The 22,267-nt window shown below is 38.5% G+C and overlaps 5 protein-coding genes across 6 annotated transcripts in view; all 5 read right to left on the bottom strand.

Annotated features, from left to right (window-relative positions):
• Positions 1-1,320: 1,320 nt before the first annotated feature.
• On the bottom strand, positions 1,321-4,976 carry LOC122771932 (cytochrome b-245 light chain). The gene is made up of 6 exons (XM_044029512.1): positions 4,827-4,976; positions 4,547-4,616; positions 3,914-3,988; positions 3,729-3,812; positions 3,512-3,593; positions 1,321-2,784 (listed from the first exon to the last, which is right to left on the bottom strand). The coding sequence occupies exons 1-6, from the start codon at positions 4,882-4,884 to the stop codon at positions 2,599-2,601; spliced, it is 555 nt and encodes a 184-aa protein (XP_043885447.1). The 5' UTR covers positions 4,885-4,976; the 3' UTR covers positions 1,321-2,598.
• Positions 4,977-5,851: 875 nt separating this feature from the next.
• Positions 5,852-9,311, bottom strand: mvda (mevalonate (diphospho) decarboxylase a). The gene is made up of 10 exons (XM_044031110.1): positions 8,996-9,311; positions 8,715-8,785; positions 8,039-8,153; positions 7,805-7,951; positions 7,408-7,607; positions 7,230-7,304; positions 6,870-7,088; positions 6,578-6,693; positions 6,382-6,490; positions 5,852-6,280 (listed from the first exon to the last, which is right to left on the bottom strand). Exons 1-10 carry the CDS (start codon positions 9,063-9,065, stop codon positions 6,200-6,202), a joined length of 1,203 nt encoding a protein of 400 aa, XP_043887045.1. The 5' UTR covers positions 9,066-9,311; the 3' UTR covers positions 5,852-6,199.
• A 128-nt stretch (positions 9,312-9,439) lies between these two features.
• On the bottom strand, positions 9,440-14,391 carry pdcd5 (programmed cell death 5). The gene is made up of 6 exons (XM_044031111.1): positions 14,202-14,391; positions 13,085-13,125; positions 11,706-11,767; positions 11,528-11,619; positions 10,440-10,511; positions 9,440-10,347 (listed from the first exon to the last, which is right to left on the bottom strand). Exons 1-6 carry the CDS (start codon positions 14,265-14,267, stop codon positions 10,300-10,302), a joined length of 381 nt encoding a protein of 126 aa, XP_043887046.1. The 5' UTR covers positions 14,268-14,391; the 3' UTR covers positions 9,440-10,299.
• An 875-nt stretch (positions 14,392-15,266) lies between these two features.
• On the bottom strand, positions 15,267-17,509 carry LOC122772059 (5-hydroxyisourate hydrolase-like). 2 transcript variants are annotated; one of them, XM_044029719.1, is made up of 5 exons: positions 17,426-17,509; positions 17,011-17,108; positions 16,084-16,220; positions 15,851-15,986; positions 15,267-15,515 (listed from the first exon to the last, which is right to left on the bottom strand). In XM_044029719.1, exons 2-5 carry the CDS (start codon positions 17,062-17,064, stop codon positions 15,426-15,428), a joined length of 417 nt encoding a protein of 138 aa, XP_043885654.1. In that variant the 5' UTR covers positions 17,065-17,108; positions 17,426-17,509; the 3' UTR covers positions 15,267-15,425. The 2 variants fall into 2 exon arrangements, with proteins under 2 accessions (XP_043885654.1, XP_043885655.1); XM_044029720.1 differs by having other exon boundaries at positions 16,084-16,217.
• Positions 17,510-19,309: 1,800 nt separating this feature from the next.
• Positions 19,310-22,267, bottom strand: part of si:dkey-234i14.2 (heterogeneous nuclear ribonucleoprotein C) — a 41,041-nt gene continuing 38,083 nt past the window's right edge. The window contains exons 6-7 of the mRNA XM_044031222.1: positions 21,251-21,408; positions 19,310-20,660 (exon numbers count right to left, since the gene is read on the bottom strand). Of these exons, the coding sequence (XP_043887157.1) occupies positions 20,622-20,660; positions 21,251-21,408 (197 nt within the window). The 3' untranslated portion in view covers positions 19,310-20,621. The remainder of the gene's footprint in view (positions 20,661-21,250; positions 21,409-22,267) is intronic.

Genomic DNA, 22,267 nt, shown 5'->3' with positions numbered 1-22,267 from the left:
TCCGGCAGGCTGTACGCTAACAAGCGCAATGCTGCCCTCCATCGGCACGAAACAAATGAGCTAAAAGCAGCTGTGCCCCGATTTATTTTATAATCGCCAACAAAAAAGCAACAACTTTAAAAACAACAACAACAGGATACTCTGTGATACAAGTGAGTAAACTTTAAGTTTTACTTTTATATGAGTGAAGAGAACATGATGAACTGTTTCTGAACTCCCACATGAACAAAAAACACATCTTTGCTTCCCTAATACTTACAATATTACATTACATTACATGTCATTTAGCAGACGCTTTTATCCAAAGCAACTTAAAAGGGAATTGAGTACAACCTGCCAGGGGTGGAGCTGAACTTGCAACCATGAAGTCTTTTGCACACCACTGAGCCACTCCACCCCCCAATGCTACAATCTATACCACAATGACCTTATAGCAACTTCATCTTTTCAGTTTGATCTGCAATAAAGCCTTTCCTTTTCACTGTGCTGTGAAAGGACAAATAAAGTTCAAAATATCAGAATACCAAATGTCAAATTAGATAAATCCATAGAACAATAAAAACACAAAGGTATCGCACCATGCTTTTTAGACAGGCTTTTTTTTTTAATTGAACAAGGGTTTTATATGATTGTTTTTATTATTATTGTTCTGTATTCGGTTATCATTTCATTTTATTGTGAAGCACTTTGTGATTTTTATCTGTGAAAAGTGCCATTATAAATAGAATGTACTTACTTTACTTACAAAAAGCAAGTAAGAATAAATAAAATAATAACTCACAAGAAGAATAGATAAAAGATAAAAGGATAACATGGACGTGATGTGTCTGGGGCAGAGTAGAGACACTAGCAGTGAAATTCACTCCAGAAAGTTTACTGAATAACAATTAAAAAATGTAATGGACTACTGTGCCTTGAAGGTGTGTTTCACACTTTACTGCCACACACAGAAAGAAATGAGGAAGTACGATTTCACCTCTGATTTCCCCAGACTCCAGCTGCTTGACAGGTCAGCTGTGACCAACAAAGAGGAAACACTGATAAGTGTCACAAGAAAGAAGACACGACACCAATGTACTGGTCTGACAAGAGGCAGAGTTATTAAATTATTATTTTTGTTATAAGCCATTGCACATTCTTTTCCCTATCGTTAGAAAACAATAGACGCCATTGTGTCAAACTACTGTACATGGGCAGACAAGCGCTTGAGAGGATGATGGGAAATTCTGCTGTATTGAAATCCATTGTGCTTGCATAAGGAGGAAGTTGCACATGTTATTACAAGGTAGAGTAAGACGGAACAAACCAAGTCAGGCAGGATTCAGAGGGTACAATGGATTTATTTACAAGACTGTAAAAAGGTACAGAATTCACTCAGCCTGTCACTTTAGTCCTAGCAAACAGTACAGAGTACAGTCCGACAATAATTTGATTATTTGGCTTCAAAAAAATAAAATATACAATGGATAAAAACACAATCCAATATCCTGTCTACAGTTGACAATATTTTGTTCTTAGATCTGTGCATTACAATGCAATACAGTGGATGTAACACAGTTTAAAATACAGTATATGGTGGTTGGAGGAAAAACACTTTTATCACAGCAGTAAAAAAAAAAATACAACATAAACTCTTTTTACTTCATTTATATGTTGGAGTTAAAGCAGCTACAGCATTAACATGTATCACTTATGGCACTTGATTTGTTTAACACTAAGCTTGATATTCACTTAACTCATCCTGTATGAATGCAAGTGTGAATGGTTTGGGTGATGATGACATGGCCAACGTGTAAACCTACCTCTCACCCAGTGTCAGATGGGATTTGCATCAGTGTCGTCGACGCAAGATTTCAAGCCAGGTGCACAGGACACCACTTTCTTAAATGCAAAGTAATTTAGCTCAGTTTCATATCTCTAGGTTGAATATTATAGCAGACGTTCAATCATAAGACGATTAAGTAGAGAGCAAGCAGAGCATCTGGCTGACAATCTTGTAGCATGAACTAAGCCTCACAGCAGAGCTTCCCCAGTTTCAGAGGTTTGAGGCCTAATAATTTTGTAAAATTTGTCCGAGGCCAGATTTGCAAGAATGCAGAACAACATGAAAGTAAAGTTACCAATAAATAATTATGATTATTCTCAATATTGATCTTACAATTTTGCTCATAAGTGAGAATCCCTATGTAACATATGTCATTAAAATTTGAATAACGAAGTGGGATATCAAGTTTTATTAAACAAATTTAAAAAGTCTAGCTGTTTTTTTTGTTCTTTATTTTCCCAGAGCAAATCATTTGTTTGGTAGATACCTGCAATACCTTTACCTGCACTTTGAGAAGTAGAGCTCTAAAGGATAAGCGGTATAGATTGATGTAATATAGATTGACGCATGCACTTTACCCATCATCCTTTGAATTCTCTCGTTGAAAAACACATTCACCTGCAGGTTGAGGTATATTGAGGTATAAAGGCGTGGACAGAACATGGCGTCCAGTCAACGGTAACTAAACTTTGTCCAGAATCACAGAACTTCATTGTTGAGGATCTCAGGCAGTCAATGGAAGCCAAAAACACAGGACGGGACACACGCACTGGTTACTCATCTGCAACAGGGATGGGGTTGTCATAGGCTGCTCCCTCCAGGTCGTCTACTCGTTTCCTGCGCATCTCCAAGGGAGGTCTCGGAGGTGGATTCTGAGGAGGATTCTTCATGCTTTCCATTGGCTTTCGAACCTCCTTATGTGGAAGAATGGGCACCCATTGTTCGCCGTGGATAGCTGCCTGTTAACGCAAGCAGATGACAAGAAATACATAAACAAATTAAAAGTTAAAGCCGCAGAAAAATAGTCAATTGTTCAGTCGTATCCCTAGGTCAATACATACGTGAATATGCCACAGATAACCAGAGGTTATGCCTCAAGCTCCGAAACACCCATATTTACTTACTGAGTTACTGAGTCCCATTTTCTTTTCCTTTTTTAGGTTGCTTTTCAGCATAGACAGTTGGTACAAATGCTGTAATAGGGACCTTTTCACTGGTCAAAGGTTATTATTATTGTTATTATTAAAGGTTCCCATCATGGGTCAGTTTTTCTCCAGGATTGGGAGCCGAGTCTAGAGAAGGTGCAGAAGTCTAGTTCTCTCTGATCACGTGGAAAGGTTATAATGGCAGTCTTAATCACCCACACTAACCGTAACTAGATGTTGAGCGAGTCTGCACACTTTTACTCTCATCATGTCATGTATCATTAGTTCCATTTCATAAACGTGTGAAGCCTGGAACGCTTTATGACATCATTTGCCAACTTTTGAACTGTAAAGAATCCAGACACACCCCTGACTGTCAGCTTTCATAACAACGTGACTATGTCTCAATTGAGGTACCAGTAATGAAAGCCTCTTCCTTGTTACCATCAACCAGTCTCTCCCTGCTAAGAACTTTATCAGAGTTGCCAATATACTGAAGCTTTTGGTTTGGAGAATATTACGGTGAATGCTGCCAACTTACTCCAAGGTAGATAAGGCTGGCAATACCGAGGCAGACACATCCGAGGACAGTGGCCAGCATGAAACCTCCAGGAACACACACTCTATGGAAGACCAAGGGACAGACAGACACTTTGAGATAACAAAGGCCATAAAGACAGGTGTTTTTTTCCCTTTTGTTACAGGGCTTAGCTGTTAATGACAAGAATGCTGTTCAGCAAAAGGAGGAGTTAACTCACGCTGCGTGTAGAAAAGCTCTGACATAGTAGTTCCTCGTCAGCGGTCCAAAGGCTTTTACACACACAGTGAAACAGTACTGACCCCTGAGGGAAAAACGACACACAGTGAAGGGACAAATCAGCTTTGCTGGCGACTTGAATCCATTATGTTGCAAAAAATATCAAAGTAAAACATAACATCTTACGGTCTCGCCATACTTGTTCCCTTTGACCTTTTGCTTCTGGGATACTCAAGAAGGCACACAAACACTCCAGCAGCTCTAGTTATCTGTCAAGGCTGATTCACGCTCTCTAATATGACCTCAGTGTCAATTTAAATCAACAGTCGTCCTGACTAGGTACAAGAGTTTTAATCTAATTTACTTACTTTTCTCTTGAAACATATTTTTGCTCTTAGTTATCTGATTTAATAATTATGTAAAAGACACAGCTTTCAATCACACATTCATCACAGAAAATCTTTGCAGGACTAAGAAAAAAAAGGTTTATTTTGCTTGCATACCTTTATCGGAGAGCATTTCCTGATTCTTGTATAAGTAGAATTTCAGGATTTCTCTTTTTTATCCTTGCAGTCATTTCCTGATAATCATTTGACGCACTAGTTTTAACTACTGCCAATTAAGTTCTTTGTAATATGGGGTTTGAAATATAAATAAGACAAAAAAAGACACATTATATTACATTTGTGGCATATCATATCATATCATATGACAGAGCCATAAATAGGGCAGCTAAAGTCAGGCAAATACTCTGCTCACTGAGACAAATATCAAATACAGTTTGCTGTTATGGTTTGTGTTTAAAAGTATAAAGGATACACTGCATATGCAGCAAACTGCCAGCCTCTGAACTGCCCAGCCACCCCCACAATGCCTCCAGTGAGGAGAACTGAAAAGAAGAAACAGGAAGTTAAATTAAAATGAAAAACAAAAGTACAAATGTACACCTTTTATGGTGGAAAGAGAAGTAAGCATTGAAGTGATGCCAACAGAGGTGACTTTCAAGATGAACACATTTCCTGTATGTATCTTATCTATGCCCTGAAATAAAGCTAAAAATCAGAACACAATCACAGGTTTGTCATCATTTAATACTCACTGAATCCTGAGGCCAGAGCCTGCTCATTGGCCCACATCGCCCACTCTATTTTCCCCATAGTGTTAAGTTCAGCAGCAGCTTCTCTGCACGAAGACCACACTTGACAAACTCACTCGCAACTTCTGATTCGTTTCAACGAGGAAGAGAGAAAAATGTAACTCTGAAGTGTGGGGTGTGTAGGTGTGCGGCAGTGGGGGCGGGGCATACGTTGACCACTCCCCCTTTCAGACGGGAGGAGAGGGCGCCACGCAGGTAAATAAACCTGTTCACCTGTTCTGTCCATTTATCTACAAATCTAATCTAAATGTTTCCATACAAAATAAATAACTTCAATCATCAGCAGTTCAACTATTCCTTAATCGAATAATCATTGCAGCCTTAAACAAAATCTGAATAATGTCCAATTCAGATTTTGTTTAAGGCTGCAATGATTATTCGATTAATAATTACTGAATGAATTGTCAACTATTTTGATAATCAATTAATCGGTTTGATAGTTTTATTTAATAATTAAAACTTAAAAGTTTTCTGATCGTTTAGGCTCTTAAATGTGAATGCTTCCTGGTTTCTTTGATCCAGAAATAATTAGAGCTGAAAAATCATCATATTGAGGTTTGGAAATCATTTTTCAACATTTTATGGATCAAAAGATTACTCAATTAATCAAGAAAATAATCAACAGGTTCATCCATTATGAAAATAATTTTGTTTTGATTTTGTTTATGTGAGTTTCTTAAAGTCGGATTATGATGGTTATTTTACCATCGTTGTGAAGACTCATTATAATCCATAAACATGTCTACATAATGTGATTAAAATCGCAATAATTCAAAGCTTAAAATGACCGGTCGTCTCATCTGGTTAATATTGGAATGTTACTGTTCTTGTAAACCTTTACTGACTTCTCTTAACCATAAAGTATTTGGCTTACCGTATAATTAACATTTAATTGCCATTTGCACCGACCCTGTAACATGGAAACATCACCTTCATTATTACAAATATTAAGACACAAAACATGAACATTTGTATAGACTAAAATATATTTTATTCAAGTTTACAGAATAGAATGTTGCAGTGTACTGCTCAAAAGCACAGTGGCAGTGTCTCCTCCTGCATCTGTGAGCAAAGCCTTTGGTTACACTTGACTACTATAGATGTTAAAAGACATTAGAGAATTCAGTGGGGTCTTGAGACCTCTTTGATAAATGAAGGGACAGAAATATAAATTCCTCGTGTAAATTATTAAAAGAGGTGAAGGCCTGAGGTGTTTTTGTGCTTTATAAAATCTAATTTAAGAATTTTCTTTTCTTTCTTGTATGTCAGCTTGACTCTTATGAATCCAAGTCATTTTTCTTCGGGGCTGCATGAAATCATACGGTTATCTTCGGCAAACCATCAGGTCCAAGCAGATGCTGAGAAGAATCCTCCACAATGCAAGGGCCTGGTCCAGCCTTGAAAACAAAACGAGAAAAGAGCTGATTTTACCAAGCAAAAGACTCGACCTCTGCAAGTGTCTGTGTGTTAATATCTAAAATCTTGTGTTTGGCAGTACCTTTGTGCTAATCATGTAGCTTATTCCCTTTGGCATGGGCTCCAAACCAATAGCCTGTTCTAGATCCTCAGAAAGAGACGCACAGTCAACTGGAAGGCCCTTGATAAACCTGCACAGAAGGAAAAGTCACATGAGATGAATTTATTTTGTAAAGATAAGAGAAGGAAATCTTGGTAAACCTCTTGGTAAAACTTACTGTCCTCCGTTGGTATCTGGGGGAAAGAAATGTTGAACCACCTTAACAAACTCAGGAACGTGTTGCTGCAGAGTGAAGATTACAGCGTTGGGCCCTGCATCAAAAGTGTAGGCCACCTTAAAGGAAGCAAACAAATGGTGATAATTATATAAAGAAGGGGAGTTTTTTTGGCCACATCATCCAGCAATTAAATAGACAATGATCCCATCAGATGAGTGTAACACAAGACGTAAAAGTACAAAAAGAGGAGTTGGCCAGTTAGTTTCTGGAACTAAACAGTGAATAAGCTCACCCTGGTCTCTCCATAATGCCTGTTGTATCGATGCACCAGGTTGATGACCTGTCTAGACACATGATTAAGGTAAAAGATAGGAGGGTATGTGTCGAGGCAGGTGGCATGGAACTGGTTGCTGTCCTTCATGGTTAGTTCAGCGAACACAGTGAAATCCTTTCTTTTTACTGCGTCGATCATCTGTACCATCCGGTCCGGGACGACAGACTCAGCCCGGTGCTACACACAGAGAAACAGTAGACAGTAGGTTTAAATGCAGCTTAACAACAAACAAACCAGTAACCTCAAGACCTATTATCAACTGCATTGACAATAATGTTAGTACATTCAATAAAGCAGGTTGCAGGGTGAATAAATTACCTTCAAGAGACAGCTGGTTTGTACACTGGTTTGCATCCCAGAGGTGCTGCCGACTGGCTTACGTTCAGCACTGGCCTGTGACAATTGAAAATTGTATCACATTCAAAATCAAAAAGGTAGCAGGGGTAATATGGAAATAGAATCGGAGTCACACACAACTGCACATAATCAGACCTACCACAAGTACAAGGATTCTGAGTTCAGGCCAGTAATTCTCTGGCTCCACCTGCTGGGCTACACTGTCCTTGCCGTCATCTTCTTTTCCCATAATCCACTGCACAAAGCCACCATAAATACTTCTGCATGCACTGCCTGAGCCTTGCCGAGCAATTCCAGACAACTCTCCTTCCACGCCGAACGCCTGAGCCAGAGTGTAAACTGCAACAGTGGGACAAAAGAGACACTGATGTATCAGATAATGACAAATTTTAATTTCTAAGTATTATTTATAATATCGTTTGACCTCTATGCTGTTCTGAAAGGTAACTGTTTAGTTCTGATTTAAAACAAAAGCAGTGTTCTTACATCAGTAGTGAATCTTTAGTCGTTCAGTGAAACATTGCAAATACACTCACCTAAGCAAGCGAATCCAGCAGCTGAGGAGGCAAGACCCGCAGCAGTGGGGAAGTTATTAACCGAGCAGATGTGGACTCTGTGTGACAAACCATTTGAATTCAAACCAGGGTCCCCATCATTACGCCTTTTCCGCGCAAGTCGTCGAACTAAATGCAGAACAAACGAAACGTTTACTTCAACTATTTACACCTCACCATGTCCTCACCTGGAAAATCAAAACGGACAATACTCACTCTCTCTGAGACAGGACTGTAGCCTCGGGTGGGTTATGTCCTCCTCTTTGCCATTGAGCCATATTCGATCCTCCTGAAATGATCTGCTTGTTGCAACTGTTGTGGTTGTTTTCAGCTAAACAGAAGTAGGAAAGTGCAAATGTATTACAAAAATAGAGCCATATTATCACTAATATTATGTCCAGTTTGTAAACTTAGAGAGATAATGCATTCATAAACACATTCATGCTTGTGTTAAAAACACATTTAGAACCAAATTTATAAAAACAAATAGAGGTTGAATATGACTTATGACACCATCTAGTGTGTCACAGTAGCTTGGATTTAGTGGGGGCAAAGCTGACAAACAGTGGGATTATCTCCACGATTAGCCCCTTAACCTTAATTTAACCATCACATTTCAGTGCCTAACCTGTACCCTAAACTAAACCCAATTTTAACCCTAAAAGTCGTAACCCTCAAATAGCCATTTTAAGGAGCAACGGACTAACATTAATTTCCTGGTGACTTACTCTAACTACTACTGGACTGGCCTTACCTACCTATCTTCACCTTAAAATGTAAGAATTGAAATTGTGGGGACTTTATTTCCATAAGTGGCCATATTGTGCCTGTGTAAACACATTTAGGTCACCACAACATGAGTAATACCTGGAACACACACACACGTACATACCTGGTCTTGGTGTAATGTGACACTCAAGGATGAGTTAATGGGAAGAATCAATTCTTCATCTCTCTTCCCCCCTAAAAAGTACAGTCGTACGAGTTATACACACAGTAATATATGCTGTAACAGGCTAAAAGTATTTAAAAGGGTGTGAATGTGCTTTCTCCATTGCACGTCATTATTAGGATAGTTAGTCAGTATTCAAGCAACACAGGTACGTACGTTTAAAGATGAATTCATTAGCTTGAAGCTATACAGACCTGCTCAACAAGGCTAAAAACACTTACAGTATTTGATGACAGCTATGTTCACAGGAGCGGTGCATGTGACGATGTTCAACCGTTCCTCCTCGGGCATAGCTGCACATACAAAGCGACGTTTATACACGTTTAAAAAGAGTAATTTCACGTTTAAAAGAGTGACTTCACGGTTAACACCAACACTGCTCAGGGCTTCTCTCGACAGTTCAGCTTCCCTGTCACCAACTCAACCTTGTTGCAGCGTTCACGTGTCTCTCCTCATTGGCTGGCGATGAACATGTGACTAGGACGGCCGCCAATGAGAGCCGAGTACTTTTGACGGAGCAGACGAGGCAACCAATGAGAAATCATCTGACCACGGTCGTGCGAAAGTGGGGCTAGAACAGAGACCCGCCCACAAACGGAGTGTAGTGTTCGAGCCAGAAAAGTCCATAAAATAATCACTTTATGGCCAGTATAAGCTTGTCTGAATGATGTTTATATTGTACTTCTATTTATGTACTTACGTTTTTCCTAGGTTTATTACATGTTCTGTATTTTAACGCACAGTCGTAATAAGACACAATATTTCGTTTTTTCTATGAATATGAAATGACAGTGAATCTTGAATCTGTTTGTAATGCACCAATATCAAATTCCTTCCCTGTGTTTTGGTTATTAAATGAGGGACATGCTATACTATATGCTCATGTTCACATGTATGACATTTCTTCTATTTAATTTATTAGTTAGATGCCTTGTTTGTTTATTTTACATTTTATTATTAGTATTGTTCAGCAAAGTGAAACATTTCCAAAAGACTTAACACTTGATGTTGTAACAATGAAAATAAACATGGATTTAAGGCTTCTTTACTTTTTATTTTTGTAAACTTTGACAACACAAGGTCAGCAAAAGGAAAATAATTAAGTGCCTGATCCAGAGCTGATAAGAAATTGGCCCTGAATTGAAATCAATGAATAATCAATGATGAGTCTAGATAAAATGGATCAACAGTATGTTTTGCGTTTTGCAGTAAGTAACAATGGTGAAATGAAAAGTAACTACTGTGAAGGACAAGATGATCGCATGTTGCTGCTGTTGTCTGGGGCACAACACAAGCAGCACAAATTTATAAATGATAAGAAACACATCACAATACCATATTTGACAGTGTGTGTATTGTACGCCCGTCGCTTATGCCACAATGTCAAAGTCATGTCCTTTTTTTCGTCCTCTTAATGTGAAGTTTCCAGAGACACAAAGAACTTGTGTAGCATCCCAAGACTCAGCAAGCAGAGTCCAAGTAAAGCATATCCACTCCCAATTTCTTGGCTCATTCCAATTTTAAGTTAGTCATCAAACTCGTCGTCTGAGTCCATCACCTTCCGTCTGTTAAACTGGCAGAGGATTAAAAAAAAAAAGAAAAGAAGTAAGTCACATAAGGTACTAATAATGCATCAAACAAATGAGACATTCCAGTGGAACTTACTTTGACAGTTGTCTTTTTCTCCGTTTGCTGACTGACTTTTTCGAGGATTTCGATCAAGCCTGACTCTGAAATCTGACAAAAGGAACTCTGTAAGCTGCACTGCTACCATGAATAAGAATATTAGGGATGGGCATTTAAAGGCAAAATTCCTTTTGATAGTCACTGATATTCACCTATGTGTCAGGATAGTTTAACACTAATTGAGTCTACAGCTCACTTACATTATCACTGGGGATGGGCATTTCGGAAGCCAGTGGCTGGGCCAGGTGCAGATTTGTGCAAATTCTATTCAATAAGGTTTGGTAACATTAGGTGTTATTTGAAAGGCATGTATGTTTCAGTGTCAGGTTGTGGTACGTAAAAAACATAACTGGTAGGGATTGGATAGGGCTCAGTTATTACATTAGCAGAGGGCATGTCTAACGCTTGACGGGGGACATATTGAACACCTGGTGCTGGAGGCATCTGTCTATAGACAGCAGAGCAAAGTATGTAATGCAGGGCTGCACCTCATGACTATTTTAAAAGTTGACTAGTCATCAATTACTGAAGCAACGACTAATCTGTTAACCTGTTTTGTTTAATATATACAATGAGGAAGCTAATCAGACTGAGCGAATTGCCAAAATGTCCAGCAGATGGCACTGAGTGCAGCTTATGTTGTTTTGCTGTAAATATGATAGACACAAACACATTGAACTCTCCTCCTGAGCAGGTGATTACTACACTTGTATTTCTTGTTTGTCACTTTCAGCGGAGATGAGTAGAAAGCTAAATTTGTCAGACATGAGACAGACAAACTAGTTGAACTAGCTGTGCTTTGTGTTTTGAGGATGAAGCTTCCACTGCAAAAGTAATACACATCATTGTTGGTATGCAAAGGCCACTGTAGTTCCCAGATATGCTTAAGGGTAAGTGGTTTGTTACAATCTGCAGTCTCACCATGAGATCTTATTTGCATCAGCTATTTTATTTTTTGGAATCCAGTGACTTTTCAAAATATTTGAAACCAGTGCCCATTCCTACAGAATATAAACAGTCACAGTCACATATATAGCACTTTGAGCACCACAGCTTATTTTTGATACCTTTCCTCCTAAACTCCCCATTCGAGCCATTTGAATGAGATAGTTTTCAACTGCATTGGCCTTCTCTGGCTTCACCAAAGCAAGATTGCTTACTGAAAAAAAAGAAATAAGAAATCATGATTCATTTCCAATGGAAAAATTTAAACAGGATAAAACATAGTATTATAAGCACACTTACATCTGGCACGGGCAGACTGGTCAAGAACCTGGGCCAGTATGCTGTTCCTCATGTCAGATTCTCTGTAAATGTAAAATAATAAAGAATCTGAAAATTAGCTCCAGACACTGCAGTTGATTTATGGTGACAAGAAGTCTCTTAAAGGGGACATATTATGCAAAATCAGCTTTTTAACCATTTCAATACTTATATTCGCCAAAGTGTGGAAAAAGAATGTTTTCGTGTTTTCGTGGTTCCCCTTAGTGTAAGTATAGGCGATAAAACACTCGATGTTGAATTCCCTGCGCTTATGACGGCAGCATGCGCATTTCACCGCGAATGTAATGTACCGCCCCACCAGTAATTTTACTTCGAGAGCTCCACCTTAGCTCCACCTTGTCCCTGCGAGAGTGCAGGCGAGGGAGGAAGAGCGGTATTATGTCAACGCGGAGGGACAAGTGTGCTGTTGTTGGCTGCACAGTGGAGCACAAACTTCCAGCCTCAGAGGATTTTATATATGAAGCTAATGTGCCGGATAAAGTCAGCAAACGTGTTTGTGTATTCGCACCACTTCACATCAGACTGCGGCCAGCGGTCACCGTATTTAGTCAGTGAACGTATTTCACCGACGTACAAACACACACATTTTTAAGAAAAGGTCACATAGAGCTCATAACTGACCATTCTGACACGTTAAACTCGGTCTGATACAGTCACATACAGCAGCTGTTTATGCAGCTCGAGCTGCCTAAACTGGCGCTGTATGTGACTGATCGCCAGCTCCGAAGCATACAATCACTGGTCTGATACAGTCACATACAGTGGCAGTTTATGCAGCTCGCCGCTGGCGATCAGTGGTGGCGATCAGCGGTGGTGAGGTCTCCGGAGCACAGTCACCGCTGCTGGCGGTCAGTGGTGCTGTCCCTAAGTGTTTTTAACCGATTTACAGTTGGGCAGTGTTCGGCTTGATCCTTATGTAGGACGTCTCTTCCTGTGACGGCACTCTTGCTGTTTTCTGCACACGCTGCCATGTTGATATTGTCAGAGAACTAGTGGAGGGAGGGGGAGACGAATCGAGCGGAGAGAAAAGAAGCTGAGCGAGTGAGCGCTGTAAAGAGGACAAATCAGAAACCCCCTGGAAGAAGTGGGTGTGTGTTTGTCTGTGTCTCATTTGCATGTAAAGGGACCATGCACAAAACTGAGCGTTCTGAAAGGGGCGGGTTTAGCAGGGTTATTGAACTGCTATGAGGCTTCATCCTTATGGTATTTTAACCAAAGCATGTCACTGACATGTTCATTAGGACACCAGGAACTATTTTAATTGGGGAAATAGGGTATAATATGTCCCCTTTAAGCTTGGTGGTAAACAGGTTCCAGCTTATACAGCTTGTATTGCTTACCTTTGCTTGGCCTCCTCTGCTTGCTGACTCTTTGAACCATCCTGAAACAATAGGAAACAGGAACATGATAAATACAGTAATTTCCAACCCTCTTGTAATTAAAGACAATCGCTGGCAGATATTGGTATAAACAATGGCTGAACAAATTCATCAATCACAAATGTTGTGTGAGGAACAACAAGACCAGCAATGGAAAACACAACACTGAGGTATATTTTTCTGTTTCGTTTTTGGTTTAGCTTACGTCTGTATATTTCCTTTGGCGTTGCAAATAATAGTATTTGTTTATGTTGTTGATAATTCAACACACACACTCATGTTAACCACTCCCCATCCATAGACTGCTGATGCATGAGTGTCTGTTTTGAATGTGCACAAACATGTGTGTCACTTTAAGCTGTTTTCATTTTTGGTGTTATTAGTGCTTTTAGGTTTAGTCACTATATTTTTATTTATTAATTTGTATTTGCACTGTAAGAAGCTGGTGAAAAACATGTGTTTCAGCCTACCTATCTATCCTTGTGTCGTTGAGTTATATTTTTTAAGTGTTTTTTTTTCTTCAATTTGCCCAAATAAAAATCTGTCAATTTATGTTGCATAGTATAGTCCCAGCATATCGTAGCAGTCATATAGTGATATTAATAATTAATGTACATATGTAAATATGTATATGTATGTATACATATATGTTTATATATATATATATGTATATATACATATATGTTTTTGTGTATATATACATATATATATATATATATATATATCATGCATTCTTACGTAGCAGAAAACTAGTAATACAAAAATATGCGTCTTTTCGTTGAACAGTTCACTTCTGACATTATTACTGATTGTCTGTCTGTCTCATTTAGGAAAGGTAAAGCTATCACTTAAATTATGCTAATTTTTACTGAAGTTTATCTAACACGAGCACAGGGATTATATGCTTTATGCTTATTGGCCTCGGGTATTAATAATATAGAAATACACATGCATGTTTCCAGTCTGAAAGCCACATTCGTTGAGTTGTGGTGACTGATTTAGCAACGTTAGCTAGCAGCACACTGAGCTCAGCATCTCCATATACGGTGGGCGCGAACACGCTCATGTCTAGTCTTACCCCGTGCTTTGCCTGTAGTTCCGCCATTCTCTGCCGCCTAATCGCCTCTAATTCGTCGTCTGCCATGTTTTACAACAGAGCGGATAGAGATACAGAATACGATAACGACTTAAAAAATGACGAACTCCTTTTTTCATCAGAGCCAAGGCCCACCTAGCCCAAGGAATTGTAATCAATGTGGATAATACCGAGGCAAAGCAATCGAGCACAGAGCGGGTTAGTGTCCTGCGCTCGATTGCTTTCATCTCTTTCTCGTCGTACTTTGATGATATTCACCACCCATCATTTTTTCATTCTTACTAGTCAAAACTACAGTTACAGATATGTTCAAGTCAGTTAGTTAAAACTTTTTCTTTTACTCCACTACATTTCTTTGTTAGTCGTACCACCGCCCTACCACTGAGTCAATCATTACTCCTCACTTCTTTACATTACATTCTTTATAGTACATTTAAAAGTACATTTTATATTAAAAAAAGTTACTTTTGATACTTGAGTACAGTAAATGTCATATACTCTAAGACCTTTACTTAAGTAATATTATTAAAAGTGACTTCAACTTCTACCAAAGTAATTCTCTGGTAAGATAATTGTATTTTTAATCAAGTATCCCTTTTTTAGTTCTCATACAAGACTGCAATTGAAGATATCCGACATAGATACTCAGATATCTGAAACTGTAGTTTTAGTAGTCAGAGCTTTTAATTACTTTAATTTTGCCTTTTCTGTGTATTGTAACTGCATAATAATTTGAGCCTTTTTCCATGCATATACAGTCATTTGTTGATGCTACAAATTGACTTACCTTGTAATTATCTATTTCATGTTGCATGCAGGAGCTGTCATTCATTTGTAGTTTCTTCATGAGGACAGAGTTCACGCAATGTTTGAATTGTTTTATAATTTTCAACAAAATGTCTATTTCAGTCAGGTTATATTTCACATAAAATACAGAGCAAGTGGAGATGTTTTGAATTGAAATCGATTCCATTTACCACCTCATCTAATAGTTTATTTAAATGATGTTTTTGTAACAGTAAATACACAAGCCAAAGTACAATGTGCTGTATGTTGGCAATATGGTTTATTTTCCATAACTGTCATCTAATACTGAGACGGATGTTGCTGAAGCTGAAGCTGGCTCTAACTGTGGTGAAGAGCGCTGGTGTTAGATGGAGGATGGAGGATAAAGGTGCAGCCGCTGGAGTCCATCACATTTCATCTCTAGCTCCCTCTGTATGTACTGTAAGAGAAACGACTCAGCAGCAGAGGGACGTGGTACTTCTGCTCAGGGTCATTTATAGTGAAGACAATCTGCAGCAAAACAAAGAAGACATTTACATTTATTTGCTTATTTGTTTACATGCAATACAGTCTTATTACAGAACTGTCAAGATGACTGATACAAAGTAAAGCTGAGGACACACTACAAGATTATTTTGTCCGATTTTTCCCACGATTCATAGTTGGGCAAACACATGTAGCCAATGAAAAAGAGGAGTTGGGGCACAGGAAATACTGTCAGAAGATGAAGACGACAGGAAGTAGCCAGGCTTTCCAAAACGGTAACGACTGTGAAAGTTGTGTAGTGTGTCCCCCAGCCTAACACAATTAGCATCTAAAACAACAGTCATGATGCCTTTCCTCACCTCAACATAGGGGTAGAAGGAGGTCTCTCCCATACTCGCCCAGTACTGAGCGGTTTCAAAATGCAGTTTGTACACACCAGCTGTAAACTGCTCTTTTGTGATGAGTCCTGGGCAACGTCCGTCATCGTTGGTGGTGCTTTTAGAACAAATACATGATTCAAGGTGTGAGAGTGAACATATGAATATGGCAAGAGTAACATTAGAGATTCCAATCAGGTAATTATGATAATCACCCGCTGGTTATCAGTGTCCAGGCATTGGTGCTGGAATCTTGGCGATAGAGGACGAGGGCTACGTTTGCTGCAGGCACGCCCATGCCAGTGTTCAGCACATGGGTGGTCAATGTACCGAGTGAGCCTGCCATTGTCTGCTACAGTCAATAAGACATCATCAGTCGACTTGAATATGATCAGTCACATCAGTTCACACTTTTAAAAATACAATACTTTTTTGACAGATGAATAATTATCACACAGAGTTAGTTCTTTTCAGTTATTAAACTAATAAACATCACAGAAAAGTGATCTTTGTTTGACTTTATTTTGACTCTTAAACCGTTTGTATTCTGAATTTTAATTTTTTGTTTTGACAAGAAATGTAAATAATGAAAAGATGACAAGTGTTCCGTTTTACTATGCACAGACTGTAAAAATGTAAATAAAAATCAGTCATGTTCGGGATGTTTATTTCTTCTTTTCAGGAGAACACTATTTGCTGCACAGTTGGGGGATTTATTTCTTTGTAATGAAGGCACAAATCTGTTAATGTGTTTCATAGTTCATAAATGACTGAATAATTACTGTATCGGACAAATAATACAATCAGTAGATACTTGAGTTTGTTTGATATCGAACACAACAATTTGTATCATTCCATCCTTTAACCCTACTGAACGAAAAGTAAGTAGAAAAAAGTAAATTGTGGTTAATGTGATGTCCTTAGCTGGAACTTGCTGGAAACATGATACAGTTAGTTATAATGTCTTTTGTAAATCCCCCAAAACACAAAGTGAAAAGGAAAAATATTTCAAACCTGCTCTCTACAAGCTAAAATACAAAGTAGTTGTTAATAAATAGTCTCTGTAAATACGAACCTGACACATGTGAGTTAACAGTGAATTTCTCTTTTACATCCAATATGTTGTATATAATTATGCTTACCTGGTTTTCAGGCAAAATATGACGCTGTATATGTTGTAGTCGCAGTGCACTCATGTGTACTGATGAAAGAAATCCAAACTGGGTCAGCTGGGTTTTATCTGAGAAAATATAATTTCACGGTTTCATTTAAGAATCATCTGACTTTCATCACGTTACCCTCACTGTAGTTTGTGCACCCCATTCAGCATGACTCTGGGTGGACATGGTGTTATCTTTATGTCAACATCAGACTGGTTTTGCAAGAGTTCTTTTGCCTGCAGCGCGTTGAACTGAGAGGAAATAATGAGCCATGAGTTGCTCTGAGACTCGGGATTCGTGCAAGTTCAAGTCAGCACAAGTGACCGCACTTTTATTTTCAATTTTACTTTCTGGCATCGAACATTTTGACTGTTATTACTGAGCAATCGTCACTTACCCACAGCTTCCTTACTATATTCTGTGGACCAACTTCCTGCGTTTGACACAACCACAGGGAGTAAAACTTGACAAGGTGCGTAACAGGAAAAAAAACTACAAAATAAAACCGGAAACTGAAAAGAAACAAGGACTGTATAATAATAAAAAAGTCCTCAGTTGTCACCAAAGCGGTGCTGGGCCCCCGTAGGCAGACAATAATGGACCACACGATGCTCTTTGAGAATGGAAATCAACATAAAGAGAGAGAGAAATTATTCTTCGTTTGTTGATAACGTTCATAGATATGGCATGGATTTTTGGCAACATTGTGTATTTTTATCTCATTGTGTGATTTCCAACTCAGCTCCAACAGTAAGGCTAAAATACAGTGTGTACAAACACGTGTCACACTCAAACCTTTAAGCGCAAAAAATGTCCCATTGAAACTCATTCAAACAGCAAGTTTTAAACCTACTTCCATTAAATCACTCATTTTGTTGGAAATTATAATTTTTACTGCTCTCCACAGCAGTAATTCGGCATGTAGAGAAAAAGCATGCTACATCCACTAGATGGAGCTGTTACAGTTCCTCCTTCCCTCTAACTGACATATCCCAGACTGTAAAAAAAATACTTTGCATAACTTGTGTATTGAAAATAATTCACATGATCTAGGTTTTTCTTTCATCATGACAAAAACCTGGTATTTAAAGGTAGAATCTTTAAAACCTAAGTAGTCTTTGATATCAATCATCAGGTCAGATGTAGGTGGAAAAAAAGTAGAATATATTAATGTATAATGTTTTTTATATATATATATATAGGATAACTGCATGTTGCATGAAATCGCTTGCGTAATATTTTCTCATGACCACTCACTAAAAGTACTACTGATATTGTTGATAAAAACAAACAAACAAGTAAACACGGAAATTCAATTGAATTTATAATATCCATAATGTGAATGGTACGTTATGTTAAATATGTTAATATGTTAGCCCTCCATATTATTATCTACCATTCAGGTCGGTGGCAAACAGAATAAATTAACAAAGTCCTGGGGTCACACTATAGCTGTTTTGGTTTTTGGTCCGTTGTCTTTTGTGTTCAAAACCTTTGCATGATCATGTTTTTGGAGCATCTCACTTTTATACAGTACTGTGCAGAAGTCTTAGGCCACCATTAGATTTGTTGTTTTAGCGATGCAATAACAATACTGTACAGGATAATTATTTCTATTTCACTTTACTGGAACACATCCAGAAAATATATATGCAGTTTTTTGTTGTCAAAACATCCTCTACAGGTGTCAAGTATTTAGCATGAACTACCCTTACACTTGAACAATAACACAGCTCTGTTAATACTGGAGTAGAACCTTAATTATTGTTACTGGTAAATCCTGTGTTTGTCCTATTTCATTTAAAATGTAAAAAATGCCTATTACACCAGGTTTATTCGAGACATGTGAGTTAAACTTATTGACAGCTCGCTAATATGGTGGTGTCTGAAACTTTTGCACAGTACTGTAAATCTATTTTTTCCTTTCTTCTTGATCTCCTTCAGGCTAATGTGGCTCTCTAGAAATACATCTGGTAATGGAATGGCTGCAGGTGCAATTGTGTTTTTTTTTTTCGACCCATTTCTTACCACAGAGTTCCCAGGTTGCTTTGAGATTTTTGAGTCTGAGTGGAAAATGCTGTTGTCTGTGTGTGCGCGTGTGTGCACTGTTATTGCCCCACAAAAATACACACAGTAAAATGCAGTGTGCTGCTGCAGACTGTCTTCTGTGTGTCAGACCTTTACTAAAACCATCAGAGTATAAAGGAAAAAAAGCGGCATTGCAGGTTCAAATAGATGCTGTGTCAGACTCAGTGTATCCAAGGAAATAATAACAACTGCATTTTGACTCAATATGAAAATACTTTTACTACTGTGATAATGAGTATTTCCACTTGGCTTATCTTAAGATCAAACAAAACAACATGTAACATTATAAGAATTATAATAATAACATCATTGTTTTCTTAAAAATCATACGAGAAGTCCCTAAAGCAAGACTAAAATCAGACAAATACAGTTAAGTTTTACAATAATACACAATATTACACACTGATCTGGGCCTCAGCACGTTTCTAAGTGCCAAATACATCAGGGAAGAGAGTTGCAATGTTCCCCTTATACATTTGAAGTGGAACTGATACCTATGTTTAAAAAGCGTGTACATTTGTAAACCATTTCTTACAGTCAGAGAAGTAATATTGTGAATGTTCCAAGGAACAAACAAATGAACTCAGACACAAAAGAAACCCTGTTCTAAATCATAACTGAGAGTGCACAAGTACATTTTTAACACACTATATTCCAATTTTCCCTTTGTTGTGTGAGATAGCGAGCATGTCTCACGACAGTAATGTTCCAGGTTTGAATATTGCATTTTCTTCTAGTTTGTATGTGTGAGTATTCTCCATGTTCTCTGTTTTCCTCCTACAGGCCAAAGACATGCAGATTTGCAGAGTGTAAATTTTGGACCTATGATAGGGCTAGTGATGTTCCAGAGGGTTTTCCTGCCTCTCAACAAATCAGTATGTATCATATTTCATTATATCACCTCATAACATACTATATGACATACAAAATACCAGCTCCACCATAACCTTGAAAGGATAATAAGTTAAGATAATGGAAGGATGGATTAGAGCGTGTGATACAATCATATTTCTGTTTTTCTTTTTCTTTTTTATCTAATTAAAGGTCTTTACAGAACAGATACTTAGATTTTCTTTGAATGCTCTACTGTTAAAAGTGTGGAAACAATTTGAAACTCCTATTCTGACACGTTAACAAAAACAAATCTAGTTACATAATGTGTGATCAAAGTCCTGTTTAGTCAACTTTGAATGAATAGCGAAATACGGGTTCAACGTGAAAGTAAACTATTTACAATTACTTCTCATTCACGTTCAAATGTGTGTGTGTGCGTGTGTTATCACCGATGTCAGTGTTTGCATTTTAAATTTAAAGGACAGCCACACAAAACAAGCTGCTTCAATACCGAACTAAATATAGAGAGATATCTGATATGTACACCCAGTTGGGGAACGGAGCCAGTGATAAGAGTGTTGGCTCGGTGGTTGTTGTTGTTGTTGTTTTCTTCCTCAGAGTTTGGCACTTAATCCTCGGGCTCCTCCGTCTTCTGTTTTTTTTCCCCTCACTCATATTTCCTCCTCTGGGTCAAAGCTGTGGTTGCTCATCTGTGACACAGAGGCAGACGAACAGTGAGAGAAAAACATAAACAAAAATGACAGGGAACGCAAGTCGGGAACGTGACCTCACTGTGTCCCTCACTCAACGGTCTTCACTTTTATTCGTTATTAGGTCAAGTTCGTGTCTGCAGACGTGTTCAGGGTCAGTCTCTAGTGTCAGGGTGTCTAGTACAAATTGACACGTGTTTTTATGTTGGTAAGACAAATGCACTCAGAGGAATTCGCTCATTTACTTCGGAAAATTCAGTGGAACTCAATTTTGCCTGTTAGAAGGGGAGCTATAGAGCCCTTAAGCAACGCACAGGTCTGGGCAAGTTTTTTTTTATGCACGTTAACGCCCTCAAAAATGACTGCAAAGCCACAGATATCACAATAATATTAATAATAATAATGATAATAATAATAATGATGATAATTTGAAGGATAACAATAGGTTCCTCGCACAAATTTGGCCCCTGCGATTCGTGCACGGGCCCAAATAATATCACCGGAAATGCACTTGCAATGACAATAAATGAAGGTGCCTCATTGATGTCGCCATTCCTGAAAATGTACACCTAATCTTATGGTGCATTTACCGTGTGGTGGTCGTCGTCGGGCTCCTTCAGGTCATGAGTCTCCCTGTGGATTCGATGGCGGGAGCTGGGTGGAGAGAGGGAGGAGAGGGAGTGTTCTGGGCTGCTGGCTGACAGAGGGTAAGGGGAGCCAGCTGGACTGTCCTCCCTCAGGGGAGATCCTGCAAATTCCAAAGTAAATAAGTGTGATGTTGGATCCTAGGTCATGCTGATTTATCCACGCATATTTCTAGCCTCTTATCATATCGCATCAGCAACTACAGCACCAGGTCTACTGCTCCACTTTGCCTAATTAGCTGCAAAAACATAATTTCACACTGATGTCTTTAAAAAAAACACTTTCAAAGGTATTTTATGGCCCGTCATGAAAGAAACATGTTGTTGCTTTACAAAACCTTTTTGAGGGGTTCGAATTAAGGATCTTGTTGGTATGACCTGTATACCTCTGCACTTTACTTCATTATGTCTCTCTTATTTTTCTTCATTTTAGCTTTAGAGTTTTAGATCTGAAACAGTTTTGTCTCTGTAACGATTTGTATTTTTTCTGCTGCTATCTTGACCAGGACTCCCTGGAAGAAGAGATCTTTTCTCTCAATGGGACCTTCCTGGCTAAATAAAAGATAAATACAAATAAAATTATTATTGAAATAATGGACCACAGTATTTTTGGCAGCTTCTAATTTGTGTCCATCCCTAGAAGGGCCTTTAAACAACAAACACAAAACAACACATGCCAAAAAATTGTCGAGGAAGCCAGTAAAATAATTGACGTACAGCAGCTCCCAGATAAACAAATCTAGGACAGACAATTCTGTTCAATTGTGATCTTCCACTTCTGGATGCATTCATCCCTCTTCCCTCTGGATGCAGATACAGACTCCCAGGAGTAAGAACCATCAGATATAGATATTCAGTTTCACACTGCTTTTATTCCCTTTTCACTTTACTGACAGTTCTCCTAAACATGAGTGGGACTGCTGAGTGTGTGTCTATGTGGTCCCTTGTCTGCCCTCGTTCGTC

This window comes from Solea senegalensis, linkage group LG7 (assembly GCF_019176455.1).
Source record: "Solea senegalensis isolate Sse05_10M linkage group LG7, IFAPA_SoseM_1, whole genome shotgun sequence".
Lineage (NCBI taxonomy): Eukaryota > Metazoa > Chordata > Actinopteri > Pleuronectiformes > Soleidae > Solea > Solea senegalensis.
This window is presented reverse-complemented; position numbering and strand designations above follow the sequence as displayed.